Raw genomic sequence first — 19,478 nt, 5'->3', positions numbered from 1 at the left:
CAGTGTGCTTCCATTTGTTAACTGGAAACAAAAGGAACTTTGAGGTCTAGGGCAGGAGGGAGATTTGCTTTTCATTACAACCTTTGGCCTTAAAAAAAATTAAACAAAGAATATAAATTGCCTTCAGTAAAAATGGAAAAAGAAATAAAACAACATGTGAAAAACAAAACCCTGAAAAAGTACCCCTAAATATACTGATCTTTACTTAACTCCTTTTTTCCTTGTAATTATAAAAATGTTTTCACAAATATCAGAAATATACTTAAAATGAGGAGATTGCTTTAAAGGACTGGGCCATTGATATATCTGTAAGTACTAATCTAAACACAACACAGGGAATATAGCCTATATTTTATAGGAACCACAAATGAAGTTTAACCTTTAAAAACTGTGAATCTTTGTATTGAACATCTGTAATTTACATATATTGAACATGAACTATACTTCAATTAAAAAAAGAAAACTATTTAGTTGACAGAAACGGAGCACATTAACACCAAGGCAGAACTTAGTGGACAAGAGGCAGTAATTTGGTAACTCAAGACCAGAATTTTAAAATTCACTATTTTTTAATTATCTTAAAATGAAGCATCACATTTACTCCTACCATTGAAAGAACAGTACTCTTTTCTTTCTTAAAACAAGCATTTCTATTTAATGTTTCCAAATGGGTTAATATTTATCTTCAACATTAAATCTCTGCCAACTGAATAAACCTGAAAATCCAAATGCTAAGTAAGCCTGATGCTAAAAAGATCCCATGAACCTACCTTTTCATTTCCACCTGACACCCTCCTAATGGAAAATTTCAACACACAAATTTTTATGCAACAGCATCTACTCTGATACAGGGCACAGATAACCAGAAGTAGTTTGCAACAATATTGCAAGAGCTCTTCTAACTTACAAAATCATATTGTATTCATATGCCATATTGATGCAGGCAACTGCACCCAAAAAAGGTGACCTTAATTCACAAATACTAATAATTAAATCAAATATTATCTACAAGTAACTAAGTTTAGGCACTGTAACAGTGCAGAGATGATGGCTGTGCCCACAAGCAACTGAAAAAGAAAAACCAGTAAAACTGTTTGCATTACGGGAAGAATGCATACAGCAGGGGCAGAAGAGATGATGGTCATCAGGTGAACAAGACAAGGGAAGGCAGTCTGGAGAGAAGGAACATCTGGCCCGATTCCAAATAGCTTTAAATATCATACAATGAAATTTGAATTATATCATATGATGTGTAATGAGGAATCACTGAAGGTAAGGGATTGACAATATCTCGTGTGTTTTAAAGAACTCTGGCAGCAGGGTAAAGTGAAAATGAAAGTTGCTCAGTCGTGTCAGAGTCTTTGTGATCCCACGGACCATACAGTCCATGGAATTCTCCAGGCCAGAATACTGGAGTGGGTAGCCTATCCCTTCTCCAGGGGATCTTCTCAACTCAGGAACTGAACCGGGGTCTCCTACATTGCAGGCGGATTCTTTACCAACTGAGCTATCAGGGGTAAAGTATGGACTTAACTGAAAAGCTCCCACATAACATTGACAAGACATGAGGGCTTAAACTAAGGCAGTGAGGATGGGAATGAGGGGATGGATATGACAGGAAAGAATGGACAGGATTTTGAATCACTGAATGTTGGAGACTGGAGAAGCAAAAGTCAAAGGACTGAAGAACTACATGAAATGTGGCTGGCTAGGGGATGAGGAGGAATTCTTTGTATTAATTTCCACTAAGAAATAAGCTGTCTAAGGCATATCTTCAATACCTGGTCTAGTGGTTTTCCCTACTTTCTTCAATTTAAGTCTGAATTTGGCAATAAGGAGTTCATGATCTGAGCCACAGTCAGCTCCTGGTCTTGTTTTGGCTGACTGTATAGAGCTTCTCCATCTTTGGCTGCAAAGAATATAATCAATCTGATTTTGGTGTTGACCATCTGGTGATGTCCATGTGTAGAGTCTTCTCTTGTATTGTTGGAAGATGGTGTTTGCTATGATCAGTGCATTTTCTTGGCAAAACTCTATTAGCCTTTGCCCTGCTTCATTCCGTATTCCAAGGCCAAATTTGCCTGTTACTCCCGGTGTTTCTTGACTTCCTACTTTTGCATTCCAGTTCCCTATAATGAAAAGGACATCCTTTTTGGGTGTTAGTTCTAAAAGCTCTTGTAGGTCTTCACAGAACCGTTCAACTTCAGCTTCTTCAGCGTTACTGGTTGGGGCACAGACTTGGATTACTGTGATACTGAATGGTTTGCCATGGAAACGAATTCTGTAGTTTTTGAGATTGCATCCAAGTACTGCATTTTGGACTATTTTGTTGACCATGATGGCCACTCCATTTCTTTAAGGGATTCCTGCCCACAGTAGTAGATACATTATCACCCTGCTTATTTAACTTCTATGCAGAGTACATCATGAGAAACGCTGGACTGGATGAAGCACAAGCTGGAATCAAGATTGCCGGGAGAAATACCAATAACCTCAGATATGCAGATGACACCACCCTTATGGCAGAAAGTGAAGAGGAACTAAAAAGCCTCTGGATGAAAGTAAAGAGGAGAGTGAAAAAGTTGGCTTAAAGCTCAACATTCAGAAAACGAAGATCATGGCATCTGGTCCCATCACTTCATGGGAAACAGATGGGGAAACAGTGGAAACAGTGTCAGACTTTATTTTTGGGGGCTCTAAAATCACTGCAGATGGTGATTGCAGCCATGAAATTAAAAGACGCTTACTCCTTGGAAAGAAAGTTATGACCAACCTGGACAGCATATTCAAAAGTAGAGACATTACTTTGCCAACAAAGGTCCGTCTAGTCAAGGCTATGGTTTTTCCAGTGGTCATGTATGGATGTGAGAGTTGGACTGTGAAGAAAGCTGAGCGCTGAAGAATTGATGCTTTTGAACCGTGGTGTTGGAGAAGACCCTTGAGAGTCCCTTGGACTGCAAGCAGATCCAACCAGTCTATCCTAAAGGAAATCAGTCCTGAATATTCATTAGAAGAACAGATGCTGAAGCTGAAACTCCAGTACTTTGGCCACATGGTGTGAAGAGCTGACTCATTTGAAAAGACCCTGATGCTAGGAGGGATTGGGGGCAGGAGGAGAAGGGGACAACAGAGGATGAGATGGCTGGATGGCATCACCGACTCGATGGACGTGGGTTTGGATGAACTCGGGAATTGGTGATGGACAGGGAGGCCTGGCATGCTGCAATTCATGGGGTTGCAAAGAGTCAGACATGACTGAGCGACTGAACTGAACTGAACTGAAGGCATATCTACAACAAAGTTTTATCCTTGAAAAGCTATGACAAACCTAGACAGCATATTAAAAAGCAGAGACATTACTTTGCCAACAAAGATCTGTATAGTCAAAATTACGGTTTTTCCAGTAGTCATGTATGGATGTGAGAGCTGGACCATAAAGAATGTTGAGCACTAAAGAACTGATGTTTTTGAACTGTGGTGTTGGAGAAGACTCTTGAGAGTCCCTTGGACTGCAAGGAGATCAAACCAGTCAATCCTAAAGGAAATCCATCCTGAATATTCATGAAGGACTGATGCTGAAGCCGAAGCTCCAATACTTTGGCCACCTGATGTGAAGAGCTGACTCATTATAAAAAACCTGATGCTGGGAAGACTGAAGGCAGGAGGCGAAGGGGATGACAAAAGATGAGAAGGTTGGATGGTATCATCAATTCAGTGGACGTGAGTTTGAGCAAGCTCTGGGAGATGGTGAAGGATGGGAAGCCTGGTGTGCTGCAGTCCATGGGGTTGCAGTCAGACATGACTGAGCAATTGAACACCAACAACAAAGGCATATTTTATATAGTCAAAGCTATGGTTTTTCTAGTAGTCATGTACCGATGTAAGAGTTGGTCCATAAAGAAGGCTAAGTGCCAAAGAATTGATGCTTCTGAATTGTGGTGCTGGAGATGCCTCTTTAGAGTCCCTTGAACTGCAAGTAGATCAAACCAGTCAATCCTAAAGGATTGAACCTGAATATGCATTGGAAAGACTGATGCTGAAACTCCAATACTCTGGCCACTAGATGCACAGAACTGACTCACTGGAAAAGACCTTGATGCTTTGAAGATTGAAGACAAGATTGAAAGATTGAAGACAAAAGGAAAAGGGGGCAGCAGAGGATGAGATGCTTAGATAGCATCACAATTCAAAGGACATGACTTTGAGCAAACTCTGGGAGGTAGTGGAGGACAGGAGCCTGGCAAGCTACATAGTCCATGGGGTTGCAAAGAGTCACACATGACTTAGCAACTGAACAACAATAAGGAATATCTAAGTGGAAACTGCTTACCAATATGAACAGGCTCAGGAGACAGGTAAGGGTTATAGGTAAATATCTAGGACTAACACCTGGGTGAGAACTGACACCACCAGAGTGAATGAATTTGTCCAGGGAGAATCAAAGAGGTGTTAACAATGGAATCTTGAGATACATGACCAATATTTACAGAGACTCAAAAAAGAATCACTAGTAAAGGAGACAGAAAAGAGTCAATGTGGGGGAAAATGTTTTGTCACCTGAAGAAAGCTTTAGAGAATGATTAACAGAGTTAAAAGCCAAGGAGTGGTGAAGACTTTGAAACACGTCACTGAACTTCAGTAATCAGGTAATTCAGCACTGATGACTCTGGTTAGAGGGAGGAGGGGGCCAGCCACTGAAAACTGAGGAGTGAACGAAGTTTAAAAAGCACTAAAAGCAAGTGTGCAGAGTATGGATGATAAAGAGAAGGACTAAAAACTGGGCACCAGTGAGACAGAGGTAGAGTTGAAAGATTTTTTAGGAATAGAAATGACAAGTGTATTTACATAGAGAAAGGGGCAAGTAGAAGGGAAAAGACTGAATATGAAAAAGAAGCAATATTTGTAGGAAAAAAGTCCAGGAAGTTGCTAGAAGGGATAAAAGACCACAAGTGAACCTGATGAAACCTAATTCCAATATATAATCAGATTTATAAGTAAAAGAATAAATCTGTGCCTATATGTAGTTATAAGACTGTTCATCACAAACATTAAGGAAATTTAATAAAAGTTACTAGGGACTGCTTAAATAGGTTTTAGTATATCCATACAATGGGATATTATTCATTAAAAATTGTACTGTTGATGAGAATTTATTCATACTAAACGATGCTGATAATACAATGAATAAAAAAGAACATTACAAAAGTAATTTAAATAATGTGACCCCATTTCAGTAAAAAATACAAATTCATTTAAGAAGAAAAATGGATAATGATATTTACTCTCTGAGTAGAGGGATTATGAGTTTTTTTTTCTTGCTTCTTTGAGTTTTTGAATATGAGGAACATGTATTATTTCTAGAGATTGTTACAAAATGAAAGGCTATGCTACCCATTGGTTTTTAATTTTCCTTATATTTTTGTGTACTAAATTTTCTATTATGAACATACATTTTTCTTATAATTCCTGACACATACCTGTGCTTCCCACCTACATGAAATGGATTAGTTACCTTAGAGGGAGAAAAAGGACACCTAAAACAGGATCTCTCACAGGTCTCTCAATGAAACCGTTTAGTGAACAATCCTACTAGTCTTTACACCACTGGATTTTCAATCTTCATAATAATTTAAGCTGCAACAAACTGTCAAAACTACAACAAACAAAAAACTTCTCTTTGAAAACAGAGCTTCATTCCACTTAGAGAGTCCCAAGTGTCTATGACAGACACTGAATTAAGTATTTATATACATATTAAATCAAATCCTTACAAAAACTGAAGCTTATAAATGTCAGAACCAAGAGTTAAACCTGAACGTTTTTTGAAAGCCAATGCTTCTTCTCTCTCTGTCTACCAGCCAGATCACTTGTCTCTTTTGCTGGTCTGTAATGTATGTGCTACTTACCTGAAAATTTACTAATCAAGTTTATGTATACATATTTTTGTGGTGGTTATACTTATGACATTCAGTTTATTAATTTAATTACATATGAACTCAGAATCAAATTATACAAAGTAATACACTTAACATTTAGAAATACTGCTTTGTTTCCATTAACATTTTATGAATTAATTTAACTTTTCCCGTATATTTTCTGCATTCATGTGCATCTTTATCATGATAGGGTACTTTTTGAATAAATGATTTTGAGTAAATAATTTTAAGTAATGAGAAAAGTTGAGCAATAGACTTTTCCAGAGCTCCGATCCTCTCATCTATATATGTATTTTCAAGCCCTAGGATTATTATTTATTGAATCTTATTTCTCATAGGTTAGTTATATAAAGTAAGGATTTAGTGTCACTGGTTCAAAATTTTTATAGATTATACTTCATTTAAAGTTACTTTAGGGACTTTCCTGGCAGTCCAGTGGTTAAGACTCTGTGCTTCCACTGAAGGGGGTTAAGATCACTGGTTAGGGAACTGGGCTCCCACACACCATGAGATGTGGCCAAAATAAAGTAACAATAATGATAAGGTTATTTTAAAACTTGGTTATGTTCCTTGTGCTGTATGACATATCCTTGTAGCTTATTTATTTTATTCACAGTAGTTTGTGCCTCTTCATCTACTCCTGTATTTTGCCCCACCCCTTTCCCTTTCCTGACTGGTAACCACTAGCTTGTTCTGAGTCTGTTTTGTTATATTCATTTTTGTTAGATTCCACATACAAGTGATAACATACAGTATTTGTCTTTGTCTATTTCTTCTTTTGTTCTCTTCCCTTGTGATTTGATGAATCTCTTTAGTGTTATGTTTGGATTCCTTTTGCTCTCTTTCCTTTTTTTGGGCTGCACCTCACGGCTTGCAGGATCTTAGTTCTCCAACTAGAGTCTGAACCCAGGCCCTCAGCAGTGAAAACCCAGAGTCCTAACTGTTGGACTGCTAGGGAATTCTCTTTCTCTTTTGGGTGTGTATCTATTACAGATTTTTGGTTTGTGGTTACCACGAGGTTTCTATATATGTGATTATTCTAGGTTGCTGATCTCTCAATTTCAAACAAATCTTAACAACCCTGCATTTATACTCCCCTCCTCTCTCAAGTTTATGTTTTAAAACTCCATTTGAAGCCGATAAGATCCTGTCCCCATACCTCTTAACCTTTTCCTCCAGCAGCACACTGAGTAGGTAAGCAGTGGAAAAATGGGGAGGAAAAATAGGAAAAAGGCACACTAGTGGAGGTTTCCAAATTCTTATCAAGCCTGTGTTAGATGGATTGCTGGGGGGGAGAGAAAGACAGAAGAAGCTTTGGATTGGATGTCAGAGTCCACTTTTGATTTAGATTGGGGGAAAATACACTAATAAACCTGACTGTTTGAATTTTCTAAACTGCAGTAAAAAACAGTTTCCATGAATTACTTATTTTGGTGGTATCCATTCCTTCAACACCAGCAGAATATAGACTACACTGTTAGAGAAATAAGTTATTCTGGGAACAACTTTGTAGAATGACTTCTATAACACCAAAGCTTTTTCCTTTATGATAGTTTCTACAGATTATTAAAACTTCTTCTAATACATAAAGAAAAATGAAGTGTTTGAAATTTATCTAAAATTAGTATAATGAAAATGAGAAATTAATCAGTTCTTTCAAACATCTTTTCTTATTCTAATTTTAAAACAACTTATTTTTTGACTTCTCTGGTCCTGAAGTGGTAAGAATCCACCTGCCAATGCAGGGGACATAGGTTCAATACCTGGTTCGGGAAGATTCCACATACTGCGGAACAACTGTCCCTATGCTACAACTACAGAGATGGCGCCTGTGCTCATCAACAAGAGGAGCCACAACAATGAGAAACCGATGCACCACAACGAAGAGCAGCCCTCGCCTACCTCAACCAGAGAAAGCCCTGGTGCAGAAATGAAGACCCGGCACAGCCAAAAATAAATAAGTTTTATCATTTAGCTACCCTTTTTGCTTTATAGCTGAGACCCATCCCCCCCCCCCACACACACAAAAGGCATTTCTTCCACTCTTTCTCATGACCACAGTTCTTTTCTTTTTTTAAAATTTTTCATTGAAGGATAATTGCTTTACAGAATTTTGTTTTCTGTCAAACATCAGTATCAATCAACCACGGTTGTACATATGTCCCCTCCCTCTTGAATCCCCCTTCCATCTCCATCCCCATCCCACCCCTCCAGGTTGACACAGAGCCCCTGAGTTCCGAGACATATAGCAAATTCCCATTGACTATCTATTTTACATATGGTAATGTAAGTTTCCATGTTACTCTCTCCATACATTGTAGTTTTGATTTGCATTTCTCTAATAATGAGTGGTGTTGAGCATCTTTGGAGAAATGTCTGTTTAGGTCTTTTCTCCACTTTTTGATTGGGTTGTTTCTTTTTCTGGTATTGAGTTGTATGAACTGCTTGTGTATTTTGGGAATTAGTCCTTTGTCAGTTGTTTCATTTGCTATTATTTTCTCCCATTCTAAGGTTTGTCTTTTCACCTTGTTTACAGTTTCCTTTGCTATGTAAAAGCTTTTAAGTTTAATTAGGTCCCACCTGTTCACTTTTGTTTTTATTTCCATTACTCTAGGAGGTGGGTCCTGGAGGATCTTGCTTTGATTTATGTCATTGAGTGTTCTGCCTATGTTTTCCTCTAAGAGTTTTATAGTTTCTGATCTTACATTTAGGTTTTTAATCCATTTTGAGCTTACCTTTGTGTATAGTGTTAGAAACTGTTGATGTAGCTGTTCAGTTTTCCCAGTACCACTAATTGAAGAGGCTATCTTTGCCCCATTGTATATTCTTGCCTCCTTTGTCAAAAATAAGGTACCTACAGGTGCATGGGTTTATGTTTGGGCTTTCTATCTTTTGTTCCATTGGTCTGTATTTGTTTTTGTGCCAGTACCATACTGTCTTGATGACTGTAGCTTTGTAGCACAATCTGAAGTCAGGAAGGTTGATTCCTCCAGCTCCATTCTTCTTTCTCAAGACTTTTTTGGCTATTTGGGGTCTTTTGTGTTTCCATATGAATTGTGAAATTTTTTGTTCTAGTTTTGGGGGAAATGCCTTTGGTGATTTGATAGGGATAACAGTGAATCTGTAGATTGCATCTGGCAGTACAGTCATTTTCACAATATTGATTCCTCCTAGCCAGGAACATGGAATATCTCTCCATCTGTTTATATCATCTTTGATGTTTTTCATCAGTATCTTATAATTTTCTGTATACAGGTCCTTTGTCTCCTTAGGTAGGTTTATTCCTATTTTATCCTTTTTGTTGCAATGGTGAATGGGATTGATTCCTTAATTTCTCTGATTTTTCACTATCAGTATATAGGAATGTAAGTGATTTTTGTGTATTCATTTTGCATCCTGCAACTTTGCTAAATTCACTGATTAGCTCTAGTAATTTTCTGATAGTATCTTAAGGGTTTTCTATGTACAGTGCAAATAGTGAGAGCTTTATTTCTTCTTTTCCAATCTGGATTCCTTTTATTTCTTTTTCTTCTCTGACTGCTGTAGCTAGGACTTCCAAAACTATGTTGAATAATAGTGGTGAGTGGACACCCTTGTCTTGTTCCTGATCTTAGGGGGAATCCTTTCAGCTTTCACCACTGAGAATAACGTTTGCTGTGGGCTTACCATATATGGCCTTTACTACATTGAGTAAGGTTCCTCCTGTGCCCATTTTTTGGAAGAGTTTTAATCATAAATGTGTGCTAAATTTTGTCAAAGGCTTTTTCTGCATCTATTGAGAGTATCATATGGTTTTTATCTTTCAATTTGTTAATATGGTGTATCACATTGACTGATTTGCATATATTGAAGAATCCCTGCATCCCTGGAATAAACCCAACTTGATCATGGTGTATGAGCTTTTTAATGTGTTGTTGAATTCTGTCTGCTAGAATTTTGTTGAGGATTTTGCATCTATATTCATCAGTGATATTGGCCTGTGGTTTTATTTTTGTGTGTCATCTTTGTCTGTTTTTTCATGACCACAGTTCTTGATGGCAACCCAGGATCTCAGTAAAAACTGCTAAACTGAGCCAGTTACTGTCCTCTCCCCCATCAGAGGTCTAGGAGGCAGACTGATTTTCTCCCCAAACTTTATGCCATTTTTTCCTTTTTCAAAACCTTTTTGTGCTCACTAGACCTCCACTGCATTACTCGTACCTACTTGCCTCTCCCAAAACAATTTCTATTTCATGATTAAAGCTTTCTCTTATTAAAAAATCATTTTAGAAAATTTCATATTTACAGAAAAGACTGTTGCTTTTATTCAGCACTGTTTCTGCTGCTGTTAACATGTTATATTAGTATGGTGGTATTGATAAACGTCACAATTAATGAACTAATATTGATACATTGATACACTGATACATTGATAACTAAAGCCCATACTTCCCTGAGATTTCAATAACTTTTCCCTAATGCCCCCTCCCTGTTTCAAGATCCCATCTAGGAAACCACATCACATTTTGTCGTCATGTCTCTTTAGCCGCCTTTGGACTATGGCAATTTCTCAGGCTTTCTTTACTTCAATGATCTTGACAATTTTGAGGACTGCTCAAGTATATTTCACAGAATGTCCCACAATTTGGGCTCATCTGATGTTCTTCTCATTGTTAGGCTGGAGTTATGCGTTTCAGGGAGGATTACCACTGAGGGGTAACCCTTCACTGAGGTGAAGGGCTGCCTTGTCATACCATATCAAGGTACGTACTATTAATATGACTTATCAGTGATGATGTTAACCTTGATCCCCTGGCTGAGGTAGAGTTTGCCAAGTTTCTCCATGGTAGTACTTTTCCCCACCCTTCTATACTGTACCCTTTAGAAGCAAGTTACTAAGCATTTCCCCCACTTAAGGCATGGGGGAGAATCTACATAAACTGGCAGGCTAATTTTTAATAATTTTAATTTACTAGAGCTAACATAACTACTGTAAAAATAGACCAATTAACAATGTTTTGGCCCTCTGGAATCAATAAACCAAATAAGACCTAATATCCATTCAACTTATTTGCTATTGGAAACAAATTCCAATCGGACTGGAAGCACCTTATGGCTAAGGATCATCTTACATGTCCATCTTACATCTTTCATAAGGCACAGAATATGATGGTCAGCATACAGTAGAAGACACAGGATATGGAGGCTTGAACATTATAGAGCCTTAGCAAGAGTTTAAATTGTTATTTCAGAAACAGACTTTGAGTCTGGACATTTAGCCCTACTAATGCAGTAGTTATGCATTTCACTCTAGAAGTCAAGATGCTCACTCTGTTACAACACTAAAGAGCTGGAAAGCTTTCTGTGTACATATGTAGAGTAAATGCATATGCAATCTAAGAGGAAAAATAAGCAGAACTCTTCTTGCAAAAGAAACAAAATTAGAAAGTCTGACAAACAAAACAAAGCATAAAAATAGTAAATCAGTTACAAATGTTTTAATAACCCAACTTCTAAGTAGTGCTATATTTACTGTTAGGAATATTTTACTCTTCTGCAAATAATGTTTAAAACATATTAAATCAAAATCTCAGATTCTGTTAGAAGATGGAAATCAGACTTATTTTAACACATTTTAAAATTCTGCCACATCATACTAGGTTACTATTGAGTACTTAATAGAAGTGAATCTCTCATACACCAAAATGTGGCATTCAAGTGGTTTTAATTTTCTGGATTTAAAGCCATTAGTGGAAAATTAACTAGAGTCCAGAAGTAGTAAAAGAACGTAATCTTAAACATACAGTATATTTGGATATAGTATTATGCACTTATATGAAAAGTCTCTCCTCAGCACCAAAATGAATATATCAATTTCCATATGCAGAAGGTTCTGCAAAGTTTACAATCTGATTTTCAAAAACAATATTTTCTTAACCTGAGGTTTATGAGTAGATTTTATAGTAGTTCATGAATCTGTGAAAGTTGATGCAATACTTCATTTATATGCATTATTTTCCTGGGAGTACAGGTTCTCCATTTACTCATCCATTCCATAAAGTCTTTGCTCTCATTAAAAAAATACGAAGGCCTGCTTTGTGCCAGGTTCTGACAGGCATTAGAGATAGAGCAGTAAATAAAATAGCAAAAATCTCCACTCTGATGAAAATTCTATTTTGTGGCAGACAATATACAAAATAAATAAGTCAAATACTGTACGACAGATTATGACAAGTGATAAGAAAAATAAAGCAGGAAAAGCCTACAGGGTGTTTTTCTCTTATGCAATTTTGATAAGGTAGCCAGGCAAAGATCTAAGGGAGGTGAGAAACTGAAGAGCTGTAGGAATGTATGAGGGAAGAGCATTCTAGGCACAGTGAGCAGCAAACAAGACACTGAGAGAGGTATTCCTGGTGTGAAAAATAAAAAGATCAGTGTGGCTAAAGCTAGGTGAGCAAGGGGCAGGCTGGGGCCAGATACTACAGGGCTTCATAAGCTTTCTAAGGACTTCAGCATTTAATCTGAGTGTGATCAGAAGTGACTAGAGCATATGCCAATGAGTGAAATGATCTGACTTAACATTTTTCAGACTCATACCAGCTGCTGTGTGGAGAATAGACTGAAGAGAGCCAAGAGAGAAAGTCTGGAGATCAGTTAGGAGGCAATTGCAGTAATTCAGGAGAGCTATGACAATAGCCTGGACCAGGGTAGCAGCGATGGAGCTTGGGAAAACTGGTAGTCAGTCACTGTAGAATCAATAAGATTTGCTGATTGCTGCGTAAAGGAAAGAGAGGAATCAAGGGCATTTAAAATGAGGAAGAGAGACTTCTCTGGCAGTCCAGTCCTTAAGACTCCATGCTTCCAATGCAGGGAGCATGGGTTCAATCCCTGGTCAGGGAGCCAAGATTCCACACTCCTCACAGTGAGGTTAAAAAATAAATAAATAAAATGAGAAAGAGAAGTAACCACTGGATTTAGTAACATGGAAAATAACTGGTGTATTTGATGAGAGAAGTTTCTGTAGAAAAGTGGAGCAAAAAGCCACCTGGCTTAGAAACCACGGGACCAGAAGTGAAGGTTTCTAAGTTAACTGAACTTGGTTAACCAATCACTGAATTTAAGAGGGTGACAGAACTATTTTTTACCACATGTTGTTTCAAATTTGAAGGAGAGGCAGTGTATGTATTTGAAAGAACTGAGTTGGATCCTTAATCCCTGTTTCATCCTACCTTTAACTTCATAGCCACAATGTTTGATGTATGCTTAAATATTTGTTGAATTAAGTTAATGTACTGGCACAAATTAAACCATAAAGCAATACACAAGTGTAAGACATAAATCAAGTATTTCTGCCTTTTATGTAAAATGAAGACAATGCCCACTGTTGAAATGCTTTCAGGTGGCTCCATATTAGTTTTGCTAAAAATGTTTTTCAGAATACCTTTCAATATATCCTCAAGGGCAAACTGCCAGTGAGGAAGAAGTCAGAGAGCTCCTGCCTCCAAAACCATGCCCCCACCCCCAGGTTATGATGATGTGCTTATGAGGAAAACTGAACCAACAGACTGGAAAAAACAGATTAGAATATTTCTTTGAAATTTAAAGAGACCATCACAAGAGGAAGCTAACTGCTAACAATTACCCACCCTATCACAAAATGTAAAACAGAAACACAACTGAAGTATTTAAAGGGATTTTCTGCAGGAGTTCCCCAGTGGTCCACTGGTTAAGATTCAGTGCTTTCACTGCCATGGCATGGGTTCAGTCCCTGGGTTGAGGAACTAAGATTCCCTCAAGTGGTGGAGAGCAACCAAAAAAAGAAAAGTAAGAAATAAGGGGATTTTCTCTGAAATTGCAGTATTACACAGTAACATGTCCTACTCTAGTAACAGATGTTACTAGTCACAGATATGTAGTAAAACACTGCAATGATGCAATCATAAGCAATACTGATTACAGCTAAATTTACTTAATATACATGCAAGCATGCTAAGTCGCTTCAGTTGTTTGACTCTTTGCAACCCCGCAGACCGTAGCCTGCCAGGCTCCTCTGTCCACGGGATTCTCCAGGCAAGAATACTGGAGTAGGTTGCCGTTCTCTTCTCCAGCGGATCTTCCCAACCCAGGGATAGAACCAGCACCTCTTAAGTGCCCTGCATTGGCAGGCAGGTTCTTTACCACTAGTGCCACCTGGGGACTTCCCTGTGGCTTAGACAGTAAAGAATCCATTGCGTGCAACGTGGGAGACCTAGGTTCAATCTCTGGGTTGGGAAGATCCCCTGGAGGAGGGCATGGCAACCCACTCCGGCATTCTTGCTGAGGATCCCATGGATGGAGGAGCCTGGCAGGCTACGGTCCATGGGGTTTGCAAAGAGTCCGAACTGAACCGACGCTATTGAGTGAACAAGCACACACAGCACAGCGCCACCTGCAAAGCCCATTAGTATACACTCTTTTTCAAAAACACCTATAACATACCCAACGATCCAAAATAATTCTAGAAGAGCTGTTACAAATAAATGGGATAAAACTTCAGTCGGTCTCCTGTGCAACTCCTGAATGACTTAAGTCATATGAACATAGTATCAACTTGGTAATTTTCATCTAAAAAGTTATATTACAAAATTCATATTTATTTCATAAGTCTGTACAATTAAGGAGGCAGCTATAAATTCATCATTAACAATAAAGTTGGACACAGACTATAAGGTATGTACATACAACAAATACACATAGTTAATCATTTATTTGGAGCTTTTATAATTCTGCTCAGAATTACAAAAACGGTAGTTCTAGGTTTATGGCTAGTCTAAAGAGAAGTGCCCTTCTACAGAACAATGTCTTGGCTCACACAAAACTGGAAACCTTAATGTTCCTTCTGCCCTTCAATGACACGTCACCAATTCCTTCACTACCAAGCTTCATTTACAGATGCTTATAAACTGCACAGGATTAAACAGGTGACTACTGTATCAGTAAGGATACATAATTTCCTCATCACAGAAAACAGTGGGACACGAATGAGGGACTGGACAACACCACCATCACAGAATACAATAAAAGCGATAATATTAGTTTCATTTTGTTTACAGACCATCTCTAAAATAATAAAAATAAAAGCACCGATGCTCTTACCAGCTACTACATAAACAACTCCTTAGAGATTTCAATTTAAGGAAGGTGTAAGTGTTAAATATATGTGGACTGGTTTGTTTGATCAGAGTGGTTAAATTATTTGTGAATCTGACTCTAAAAGAAAATAGCATTAAAAGATACCTTCTATTACCAGGGAATAAAAACCATTCAAATCAACAAGCATTTGTGAACCATACTACATGACCGTTCTTGCCCTTTCCTGTCCTCTTGCTTCCATTGACAGGAGTTTTATAATGTATCATAACTATACTTATGGTCAGCATGCTGCAGAAAATATCTTAGCATACTGATGCCAAGCGACCTATGAAACATCCTGACTGCACCCCCAACTTCTTTAACAGGTCAGTTGAGTGAAAGGAGTGGCAGCTCTTATAAATACAAGGGGTCAAAAGCTGAAAAAACCAATTCACTTTTATAAAGAAGAACAAAGTATAAGAGCATCCTTTACTGTGAGGAAGATTCATGATTTCTCACTTCTTATTCAATTGTTCTTTGTATCTATATATTTTAAACCTACAAATAGATGTATCAAATACTAGGTATTGTTATTCGAAAAAAGTTAGGAGTTAAGGGCAGCAAATTTGTCTAGGTCACATTCCTGAGACTTAGCATGTGCACAAGGTCATATGGTCAATAAGCACAGACAGGACTGAAACATAGGTATCTCTGGGACTCAAGTCTGTGTGTTTATCACCATATTACACACTCACTGCTAATCTGATGTGTACAATACAGACTGCAGTGCTGAACAGGTAGGTAGTCAGAGTTTTTTTTTTACTTAAGAGTTAAGACTGAAAATACATATTACATAATCATGTGATTGACTGATATGTTAGAACAAAGTGTAAAAATGAAGCCATAAAAAGTACATGGAACAACTCAGTTTCACGAGTGAGGAAAGAAGTAATTAAAACAAAAACTTGTGTGTGTGTGTTTTTTTAGTTGTCCAAGCTGTTTTTTGCTTTGAGCTAACTTTCATGAAGAGATACAAGAAATGTAGCTTTATTTTGGCACCATGATTTTCAGAGCAATAATAAAGAACAGTCTCTAGCAAGTTAAAGAATTTCAAAGGCTATAGACAGTAAACTATTAAACCACTTTTTAAGTTCAGGCAATAGACAGGTATCTATACTTGATATCTAATAAGGCAACCCTCATCCTAAAAAGAATACTAATTATTTATGTATCTTTCACCTCAACCTCAAATTTCTGCCTTTGAAATCTTTGTTGTTCTTCAAAGGCAGAAATCTGGGAAGGCAATCCTGGCTCCTGACCTTCTCTATACGTCACTGCCAGCTGCGCTAACACTGAATGCGCTGGATGGGGGGAGCGCTATCACTGATCACTTTTAATTAGAAACTAAATCTTAAAATTTGTTACTAAACAGGTAGGTCAAGACACAATTTGTTTCCTGCAGGCATCAAGTGACCACCTACTCTTCTTTTTTTTTAAACTCTTATTTTTTGAAAGTTTCTAAAACCAAGAGAAGCTTGGTGAACGAAAATGAAGCTAAAGGTTGACATTAACACTTACAGATTTGAAAACAATCAAGGTAAATTTTTAAAGAATCCATTTTATGAGTCAAATTTTGTAATAACAAACTTCATCTTATTTTCATGGTGCAAAAGCCTAAGACATTTCCTCTGAGAGATGGAGAAAACATGTAGCAAGGAGGAAGAGCTTTGGCAATGAAATTCTGACTATGCACTACAGTGTCTTAAGCTAAACTTTTCAAGTAGTGACCTGACAAATGAGGATCTTGCACTGAACTCACTAAAACTGTATTAATGATTTTTATACAATATTAATACATATTTGCAGTGGATCAGAGTTCAAGGTGGCTAAAGTATCTATTTTTCAAGTGTATCAAAAATTTAAAATCAAGAAAATCAAAGGTATGCACAAAAGGGCCAAGAACCTAAGAGTAACCAATAACAAGTGATTAAAGCCAAAACATCAAGTTGCTAAGTATATAAGGAAGCTGCTGTTCATCTGGACCTTTGCCCAGAACACAGAAATTTGGAGGAGAAATGGTAGTGGTTTAAAGGGGACAGGGGTTCTAAATTTGCTGCCTCATTCCTTTATCTGGACAGCTCATCTTGGCCTTGCAGAAGCTTCCTCTGATAACTGTTTCTACTGAAATGTCCATAACCACACTGGAAAATCCGAACGGGTACCAAAGCATTTACGTGGAAATCCACTGTTTGAAAAACACCTAGAGACTATATTGAAAGCTAAGATAAATTTTGTTCTTTAGAGAATCAATGCAAGATTCTCGCAAAGGAGACAATGAAGCATTTTAAAACGTCTCAAAATTCTTTAAGGTAGCTAAATAAAGAGCAAAATTATCTCTACTCCCCCGAGCTTATGGTCCTTCGACAAAAAGCTTTTCTTCTTCTTCAAAGACTGAGTTCCTTTAAGAACCACCACCACCTGCTCATGGTGCTTTTTTTTTCCCCCTCAAGACGGCATCTGCACTGCAGATCTCTGCTCAAGGGGAGCTTGCCAGCCAGCTCCCACCAGCAGGCAGAAGCGTATACAATGGAAACTAAAAGCGGCCTGCAGCTTCCCTCCTAGTCTTTCATAGAGATGCGAGGAGAAGGGGGTTCCATCAGCCCCTGCTTTGTCTGAATTTTCTCCCCCTCCCCCCTTTCTGCGGGAAACACCCCCTTTTGTTATACGTCGATCAATAATAGCCGACAAAAAGCATGGAATTAAAACATGTCGACTGCTTGGCATGACTCTATCTATTCTCTTCTAAAATATAAGCTGCTAACCTCGTGTCCCCACCCCCACGCCGCGCCAGTGAAGAGCAGGCTGTGTTGCAGATGCAGCCACGGATCCATCTTGGACCGTCAGCAGCTCCCTCCCAAATCTTCCCTGAGCTATTCTCATCACCCTCCTTCTACCTCCGAGCCTCTGAAAAACCGGGCATTCCGAGTGTGGCCACAAAAAAATTATTAAAGGCGGATGAAAACAGTACAGAAAACGGCTTCAGTGTTTCCATTAAACTTCCTCATTCTCCCCACGGGCAACCGAAAAAAAAACAACAACCATATTTTCTGGAAGACAACCATGAACGGTTGGTTCTGTCAACACCTGTCTGCAAACCTGCAGTGCAGCCCAACCCTTTCACCGCCATCCCCTCAAAATCCTAACAGGGCATTTCTCCTACCACCAACCTGCCCCGATCCTCTCAGTCTCTCTAATCCTCCACTAAATCACCCCGGTTCAGAGGACGGATTCGCCCCCCCGCCTCTACACTGGTATCTTGCGCCCACCTGCCCAGTCTCGGCGTTAACGCCCCCGGGAATATCTCCCCTCCCCCAGTCTTCCCCACACCCCGTTATTTCCTCACCGCCTGCAAGACCTGTCACCCCCCTCCCCCTTAGCCCATTTTCCAGACGCTCCTTCCCGGGGGCTGAAGCCTCCAGGACGCGAGGATGGTGTGCCGTCCCTGACCCCCTAGGGCCCCCCTCCCGAGGTCGGGGTCCCCCGGCGCGCCTCACCCGCACAGGAGGAGCCGCAGCTCTTCGTCCCCAGGGCGGGGCAGGCTCCCGGGCTCCCGCTGCCACCACCGGGCGCAGATGACTCGGCCCCGGAGGACGACGAAGAGACGGACGGGGACTGAGTGGCTGCCGACGGCTCCGCCATGGCTGCACGAGCAAAGGCGGGAGAGGGGTGAAGAGAGATGTGGGACGGGAGACAGGGAGGGGAGAGAAAATAATTCTGCAGCTGGCTCTCCAAATTCGCCTCGCCTCTCCTACTCCGAGGACAGACTCCGACGGACTGACTGACTCAGCCGAGCGCCGCGAGAGGGCGGGAGAGCGACCGCGCAGGCGCACAAGGGCCCTCGGGCGGGGGCGAGACGGTCGCCTTGCGCCCACTGACGCAGGGCGCAGGCGCAAGAACTGTCCCTCGGCGCTCCTCCAGGGAAGGAGGGCCAAAACCTGCTTCGCGCAGCGCCAAGGCCCTTGGAGAGGTGGGCGGCGCCCCTCGGGGACCTGGCGCAGGGGGCGTGGTCAAACACCAAGCTCCTCCCACCACTGCGGCCGAAGTTGAGGTGGGCCCTGCGGCTTAGTGTTTCTCCACGGATTTTTCTGTGATTGTTTTAGCTTAGGCTGATTATGTGTTTTAACGATAGAAATTTCTTTTTGCTTCCATTAGTGAAGCATGTCTTTCCTACAGATTCCAGAGCCGATGTTTTTTGTCTGAGGCGTTGTTTTAGCTTAGGCTGATTATGTGTTTTAACGATAGAAATTTCTTTTTGCTTCCATTAGTGAAGCATGTCTTTCCTACAGATTCCAGAGCCGATGTTTTTTGTCTGAGGCGTTCCTACTCGTGACTCCGATGGTGACAACCACAGTGTAGGCCCACTGTGCAAGGTGATTTATGGATTTTTCTGGA

At 39.5% G+C, this 19,478-nt stretch overlaps 1 protein-coding gene across 3 annotated transcripts in view; it reads right to left on the bottom strand.

The window, feature by feature from the left end:
• RTN3 (reticulon 3) overlaps nt 1–18,956 on the bottom strand; it is a 66,176-nt gene extending 47,220 nt beyond the window's left edge. For 2 of the 3 annotated variants that reach the window (XM_059882768.1, XM_059882766.1), the window contains exon 1: nt 18,581–18,862. In XM_059882768.1, the coding sequence (XP_059738751.1) occupies nt 18,581–18,725 (145 nt within the window). In that variant the 5' untranslated portion in view covers nt 18,726–18,862. Of the gene's footprint in view, nt 1–18,580 lie in introns of all 3 variants that reach the window. The other variant, NM_182657.2, reaches the window with a different exon arrangement.
• Between the last annotated feature and the right edge of the window lie 522 nt (nt 18,957–19,478).

Source organism: Bos taurus, chromosome 29 (assembly GCF_002263795.3).
Source record: "Bos taurus isolate L1 Dominette 01449 registration number 42190680 breed Hereford chromosome 29, ARS-UCD2.0, whole genome shotgun sequence".
NCBI lineage: Eukaryota > Metazoa > Chordata > Mammalia > Artiodactyla > Bovidae > Bos > Bos taurus.
This window is presented reverse-complemented; position numbering and strand designations above follow the sequence as displayed.